This window comes from Sparus aurata, chromosome 9 (genome assembly GCF_900880675.1).
Source record: "Sparus aurata chromosome 9, fSpaAur1.1, whole genome shotgun sequence".
Lineage (NCBI taxonomy): Eukaryota > Metazoa > Chordata > Actinopteri > Spariformes > Sparidae > Sparus > Sparus aurata.
Genome location: NC_044195.1, coordinates 14473298 through 14480799, shown reverse-complemented (window position 1 = coordinate 14480799; position 7502 = coordinate 14473298). Strand labels below are relative to the sequence as shown.

The window sequence follows — 7502 nt, the reverse complement described above, 5'->3', positions numbered from 1 at the left end:
GCAGGCCTCACTCCTCCAGGGGGATTGCCTAACCTGATTGTATTCACAACACAAACCTCTGTCTGCGTCGTCCTCAGTGAAGTTGATATATATTAGATCACAATGAATAGATGCCTCTAGTATCCCGGCAACTCAGCAATCTATTTCCATTATGTACCAACGTGGTTTATGTACATTATAAAAGCAGCTGGCGGGTTTTTCATTCTGAGCGCTCGAGTCCGTCAATGCAACCTCTTTTAAAAGCAGTGTTTATTTACCTGGTCATTCATGACACAACAGTACATCCAACATTCACAGCTCAATAGCAGACGCTTCTTTGTAAACACACGGTTTGAAATAACAGCTTTATCTCACATAAGGTTGTGTTTCAGCAACACTTCATTAAAGTCAGATTGTAAGTTAAAAAGCTTACAGACTATCCTCTGAGAACACCACTGAACACTAACACCATGAATGTTTTTTGTATTTTTTTTTTGTGAAACTTCTCACATAACTGACAGTAGAATTATTATCACCACTGCTACTTAAAGATAGTCCACAGTCTGAACTGAACAGAATGACACTGAAGAAACACATCAGGAACAAATGATGAAACAGAGATGTAAACTTTCAATGGAGGGTACAGGATTGTTTGAATGGCAGTAAGTCTTGTAAATTGTAATGGCCATGAAGATAAAGGTCCAGTGCGTGGGATTTAGTGGCTTCTGGTGGTGAAGTTGCAGATAACAACCACCTGAATGCTCCTAATCTCACCCTAAGGGGGTGCTCTCAAGAGTCAATTTGGTTTGTCCAATCTGGGCTTCTGAAGAAACTTTGCACTGCAACTTGGATAATGATTTATAAGGATAACTAGATAAAGATTGGGTCTATTCACCCCAGTCAGAATTGCTCGTTTTATTGGTTTGTATAACTTATTCCTCGTCAGCATATTTCCTGCTTGGGCATAGGAATACAGTAATGCATGCTTGAGGGAACGTAGTGCCAAAGGAAAGGGATGTCTGAGGGCAATGTAAAGTGCCATATATGTTAAAAATACAGCTGCACTTAAACATAGATACATTTTCTTTTAGGTGGGCCTTCTTTAAGGTGGCTAACAGATGTCTTCACACAGGGGGAGAGCTGACGGTCATCCACTGCAGGTAATACACTGACCAGGGATAATTACTTCATACAACCCCACATCAAAAGACCCAAACTTCCCCTTTTAAACTTGCATTTGTTGAACAATAAGATGACCTCAAGTTGGTGTCGTAAAACCGTGCGCATGTACAGTAGAGGTACTTATAACTTCACTTTCAGTGGTCACCTGGACATAAAAACATGTGTCACATCACCAGTCAAATATGATTAAAAAAAAACACTGTGCCTCAAAATAACACTACATTTCTGGCCCTAACTCCTACACACTGGACCTTTAAATTAACCAATTTATCTTAAGACTGCAAAATTCAATCTTTAATCTGGGAAACAGCAAACAAAACAATTTCACCACAAGATGCATTCAGTAGCTACTCTGGAGCTTTTGATTGTATGACACACCCTTCCTCAGCTTATCTCCATTTGTCTGAGCACTTTAAGGACTTCTCTGGCATGTTGGCATAAAAGTTTATATCAAAAGTTCATTCTTGTGGCGATTATTTTGTCAACACCCTGTAGATTTTCAGCCTTAGTAGCCTCTGATTGCTTAAAAGGGTCAAGTTAAAAACTTTGCACGTTTGTGCGTTGAGAAGCTGCTCCTCCTCGCCTTCACACAGCTGACTGAGTTTCGCTGCACACGTAGATGTTGCTGGGCCTCACTCTCCTGCGGCTCCTGCCCGGGACTCTGGGACACAACCTGCAGCTCTTGGGGATGAACTCCTGACAGGCCTCCCTGAACTTCCTGATCCTCCAGCAGTAGATGACGGGGTTGAACACCGTCTTCAGGTAGCTGAGCCACAGGGCGCCTATGCTGATTGGGTAGAAGACAGAGCTGTAGTAGAACTGCCTGCTGAACACGGCCAGCAGGCTGACCACAGTGTGCGGCAGCCAGCACACGGAGAAGCCGACAAAGAGGATGAGGATGGTTGTGAAGGCTCTGGTCTTGAAGCTCATGTCCACCTTGATCTGAGGGGGGCGCTGCAGCCCGGTGAGTCTCATTTTGCTGACTTGGTTGAGGGCCGGCAGGCAGGAATGCTCACTGGTGTGGTTGTGGATGCGCAGGGTGTTGCGGCGCACTGTGTTGAGGATGCACATATAAGAGTACAGCATGACAGCAAAGGGCACAAAGAATACTGCTACTGCCAACAGCACTGTGTATCCACGGTCTGCCAGAGAGTCACTGTACCCCAGCACACACTGCGGTGCCCAGGCGCCTCCCATACCTGCCGCACCAGTCCTCCACCCGACCACAGACGGCAGGGACACACACAGGCTCAGCACCCATGAGCCTGCAATCAGCAGTTTAGCTCTGTGCGGGGTCAACTTGTCCTGCCGCTGCACAATGATTAAGAACCGGTCCACGCTGATAATAAGGAGTATGGACACCCCCTCCAGGACGAACAGCCAGTACAGCATGATGGATGCTCGGCAGAAGCCGCTCCCAAAGCTCCAGTCAGCTGTGGCCACAGTGACGGCAGTGAAGGGCATGCAGAGCAGGGACAGCATGATGTCCGAAAAGGCCAACGTGGCAAGGAGGAGATTGATAGCAGAGCGCATGGCAGGTTTCTGGTAAACAATCAGACACACTATAGCGTTGCCGAGGAAACCTATAGTGATCATGAAGATCATTATGGCCGCCAGGGTCACGCGCAGAGTGACTGATATCACAGGAGTTGCAGCTTCCGACGGGAAAGTTTCCTCCGCTCTGTCCGGCTCCATGAAGTCACAGTCTTCCAGCCGGCTTTCATTACAGAAAGCCATGGTAGCGACTATCAGGGGATATCAGCCCATAAGAAGCTACAGGTTTGTTTGTTGTGGTCGTGTGCGCGTTAGGCCATCTGCCAGGAGTTGTTCTTCCATGGTATTGTCTGAGATAGAAAGACAAGAACATCCACATGATGCATGTTTCTAAAATACAGTAAAACAATTTGCAAACCAACAATCGAAATATATACTGGTTAATAACTGACAAGGTGAGCAATCCATGAATTCAAGAAGAAGGAGTCGAAGAAACCAACTTCAGATTTAAACCAGGGCCTTGGTCAAGTGCACTGAATCGAGAATTATCCTATTACATGTTTTGATGGACGGATGTGAATTAAAGGTCAAATTGAGCTTTTCAGAGCTTTTAGAAAAGTCCCTCATAAAAGTACCTCTTTTCTTTAATAAGATTATTATGATTGTAAATCATCATTTTAAAATGTTAGTTGGGACCAACATTATTGTTTTATTTATGTTTGGATTCCAACAGTTGGTTCCAGCCTAAAACAAGGTTTGTGAGCCAATAGTATTAACGCCTCTGGTATCACGTGGTTTCCGTGTTTTTTTAATCAGGAATCAAGAGTCTTGGTTGGTAGTCGCCAATTTGGGGTTTGGAAAAACATATAATGGCTGCTTTCTACAGGTTGTTTCCAGCATACTTTACTGCCCTAATGTAAGCTAGCTAGTGATTGCAATGCATTAGGAACTTAAATGTTACTGGTGTTAGCAATGTTATCGTTACCACCCCAATTCCAAAAGAGTTGGGACACGGTGAAAAACTTCAATGAAATAGAATGTGATAATTTGAAAATCCTTTTGACATATGCTCAACAGAATACAGTCACAAAATCAGATGCTTTTGACATTCCACAGGTTAACAGGTTCATTTGTAACTTTGTCTTCAAAAAGGTTCAGTCGTTCATAACAGGGATGACATGAAGTCCCCATCTTTGTGAAACACCTGTATAAAAGGATATGACTACAGGAACACCTCTTTAAACTGATCTCGCTCAACATGGTTTGCCAAATGAATTCCTTCAGTTTTTATTCTTTTTATACACTGTCCTTTTGGGAAATGGGGCTCATACATTATTGTGCTGTTTGTCTCATAACATTGCAAACCACAGAAAATACTCTCTTCATTAGATAATCGGAGGAGTTGAGCAGCTCCCTGATCTATACTCAGTGATAATTTCACATTCGCAGCAGTGAGAGGAGGAATGACGTCCCCGTGATGCTGACAGAGTTATATAAACCGTGGGATCAACCCACAGACACGCCATATTACCGGATATTGTCACACAGGACAGAGACGTGCTGCTCACTGCCTCCAGTGAGGTTGATGATTAACAGTTAAGCTGCACAGATTCACATGGGCGCATATACAAACATTCACACCACCTTCCCGCCAACACACGCAGTATGTGTAATGCTTCACACATGAATAGAACCACATACATTGACACAAGTATTAGTACCTACCCGTGGAACAGTTGCTGCCGTCTTCAGTCGACTAAGCAGAAGCTGAATCTTGGCTGACGCCTCTGACTCTGATGCAACCTTGATAAAACAGAGAGGCCTCCTCAGGACACACACTCACACACACACATACAAGACACGTCTGTTGCTATGGTTTCCACCTCCTGCTCCAGGTGGTGGGACAGTGCAAGCGTTAACGATGTGCTGAGGTCATTCTGGTGTTCAGGTCTCAGATGTGGTCCTCACAGGTGGACTGGCACCGAAGAGCTGTGGGACGAGAAGACCAGTTAAGAGTCATAACCTCCATGTTTAAAGCCCTGTGAACTACAACCTGGATGGAGAAGGCTTTTGGTGGGCTTTTTTCCTCTGTGACATGCCAACAGAGTGACAGAGAGCTGCTTGCTCTTTGCTAGCTATCGTTGGTTGTAGTTAGCTGCCGTCAGCTAATTGGCTCTTGGCTCAGCTAGCTGTGGAGCCGGCGACTAGACTATTGCCTCTGGTGGAACAATGTGTTGCCATTAGACAGGATGAGCCAGGGCTAGCTGGTTAGCATGCTAACTTCAGTAGAGATCTCTGCAACACAGTACATACATAACGTCAACACTGTTGTTTCTTCATGCTCACTTTGACAATGTAAAAAAATCTGTGGATGTTGTTGTGTAGCTAGCTGCTAGCCCACCCATACGGCCCACCTTCCGAGTTGACGCACCGGACGCACCGGCACGTCCAAAACCGGACTTAGGGTAAATAATGTCCGCCACGCTTTTTCGCGAACATTGCCGTCGCGTTTGCTTTGTGTCTGGTGTCGTTTTTTTGTTTAATGAGTCAAAACAATGAGGAGAAGCTGAATGTGGAGCAGGCAGTGCAGCTATTTATTCAGCTGGAAGGAGCTCAGGCAGACCTGAGCATTGCCTGCATTTAAATGTAAATAGTTACATATAACTTTGTAGATTTTTAAAATTTATGCACAAATTTAGCAAACAACAATCTATATTTGCATTATAAGTAATAGAAAATGGTTTGTTAAACATATTTGTGGTTTTCACAGTAAAAAAATCTAACTTTTTCTACTCGGATTTTATGTTTTTTTGTGATTTTAGGTCCATTGTGTTAATACAGTATGGCAAAATTAAAAAATAACTGTACAGTCACACATGTGAGGTTGTACTGAAAATAATGACACCAAGTAAATAGTTTTTAAGGTGAAATATAATGGCAAAATCAAAAACGGCCAATTATACCCTGGAATATCGGATTTCACAACAAATCTAAATATCCCTGACGTCCCACCTTCAAACACAGCCTCATTTGGCCATGAAAAAGCTACTTAATCTCCCACTTTTCTATAGGAATACATATTTCCTACGGGAACTGCACTAGTTGGATATGATGAGGTGCATGCAGGGGATGGAGAGTTGACTCGCCCTGCAGGGGGCTCCCAGCTGCTGGCTCTCTGTGCTTTCACCCAGCTGCTCTAGCACCGATTCATTGGGTGATAAGAGGCTGCTGAGGCCACACAGTCAGACATAAGATGTTCCAGCCAGAGAACATCTACAGAAAAACAGATCTAATGACGCAGATCAGTCATCATGGCCCTTTAATCATGTCTCTGTTTCGGTGTTAGATTTGGTTGTTAACATCATCCACATGTATTTTTCATTACAGCACACTGTGGTGGTGTGTTTTACAATGTAGTGACCACCACCTGTGTTTACCTCCGCCGATTATCCATGGCTGACATCCAGTGATCATATCAGGGAGGTTTTTTTGGGGGGGGTACATACCGCCACAACTGAGCCTGCACACCGTGTCTCCATCTGAGCGTGTGTCTGTCTCACACCTGTGTTTGTCTCAGCTGTCTGCGTCCCCCCAGCAGGACAGGTCGGTGCACAGATCTCGGATGCCTCGTCAAAGACTCTGAGCGACGAGTGTGGGATTAAAACGATAAAGCCGCACATGTTTTTAAACAGATATAAACCTACCTTGACGTTACACTGGATATCAGCGTCCGTGCCCGTCTCCCGTCGACTCAGTCTCCCCCGCAGATCGCGTTTTTCCTCCCGTCCATGTCGAGCTTTTCGCGAAAAACATCCCACTCGGAGCATTTCGCTGCCGTATCGATCGCCATCGTTCCGCCTGCAGGAGGGATGCTGACGCCAGAGGAGCAGGTGGTCGCTGATTTAAAGGAGCAATGCGCCAAATGTATTTATTTACGAGCTGGGGAGAAGAAAAAAAAAAAAAAAGAAAGAAAGAAAAGCTGCAGTCCTCCCAGTGATTTAATATCACACGCGGAACATTTAGCTTATTTTTATGAGTAATCAGTAAATCATCACTCGTGTCATGCTCTTTGTACCGAGATGTCATGTGTACTGCTCAGCAGCCTGCCACTCACCTCACGGTTAACAATCACAGACTATTAAGTGTTTTTATTCATAGATCACCCGGTTTCAGATTTGCCATTGCCATTTAGTGAAGATTGCATATGCAGGCTACAGATATTTCACCAACAGCAATAAAACATTTTAAAAAAAAATACAAAACACTAATATTTACAGCATGTTGAGTAAAACAAGCAAAAAATCACATCTTGTTGAATTGACCTTTTATGAAATCTAACACACACACACACACACACACACACACACACACACACACACACACACACACAATATTAATGATATTTACATGATATTTAAAATAAGCATTTGCTCTAGTCCAGTCCAGGGCCAGCAGGCAGATGTTTCTACATCATCAGGTTCGATTTCTCTTGCAGGTTATTATAAGAAAAAAATAAAAATGTATTTAAATACGTTTAAAGGAATTATAAATCATCTGATCTGACCGGAGGACAGTCAGTTAAAAAATAAAAGTTTGGTCAGCCCTGGTCTAGCCCTCCCTCCACTCGCTGTGCCTGTTTCTTCTCTTTAAGCAGTCTCCATCCAATGGCAGCTCTGGAATTGGTGGCTTTCCATTGTCCTCCATTACTGGTGTAGGTACCAGAACAGGAGTTCTGTCCTCATTGGATATTGTTGGCAGGGATACCAGAACAGAGACATTGGTTACTGACCAACAATGACTACTGTTGAAATACAGAGATTAACACTAATTTTAAAAAGAAAATAACA

The 7502-nt window shown here is 43.9% G+C and overlaps 1 protein-coding gene across 3 annotated transcripts; it reads right to left on the bottom strand.

Moving 5' to 3' along the window:
- Positions 1-231: 231 nt before the first annotated feature.
- On the bottom strand, positions 232-6619 carry gpr45 (G protein-coupled receptor 45). Of its 3 annotated transcripts, none has more exons than XM_030429547.1 (4): positions 6360-6619; positions 4539-4644; positions 4381-4458; positions 232-3005 (listed from the first exon to the last, which is right to left on the bottom strand). In XM_030429547.1, the coding sequence occupies exon 4, from the start codon at positions 2896-2898 to the stop codon at positions 1747-1749; it is 1152 nt and encodes a 383-aa protein (XP_030285407.1). In that variant the 5' UTR covers positions 2899-3005; positions 4381-4458; positions 4539-4644; positions 6360-6619; the 3' UTR covers positions 232-1746. The 3 variants fall into 3 exon arrangements, with proteins under 3 accessions (XP_030285407.1, XP_030285408.1, XP_030285406.1); XM_030429548.1 differs by lacking the exon at positions 6360-6619 and adding an exon at positions 5002-5198; XM_030429546.1 differs by having other exon boundaries at positions 4381-4644; positions 6360-6613.
- Between the last annotated feature and the right edge of the window lie 883 nt (positions 6620-7502).

What these genes read in the sequence shown, in the direction of transcription:
- gpr45 (XM_030429547.1), bottom strand. Translation starts at nt 2,898, where the DNA reads ATGGCTTTCTGTAATGAAAGCCGGCTGGAAGACTGTGACTTCATGGAG.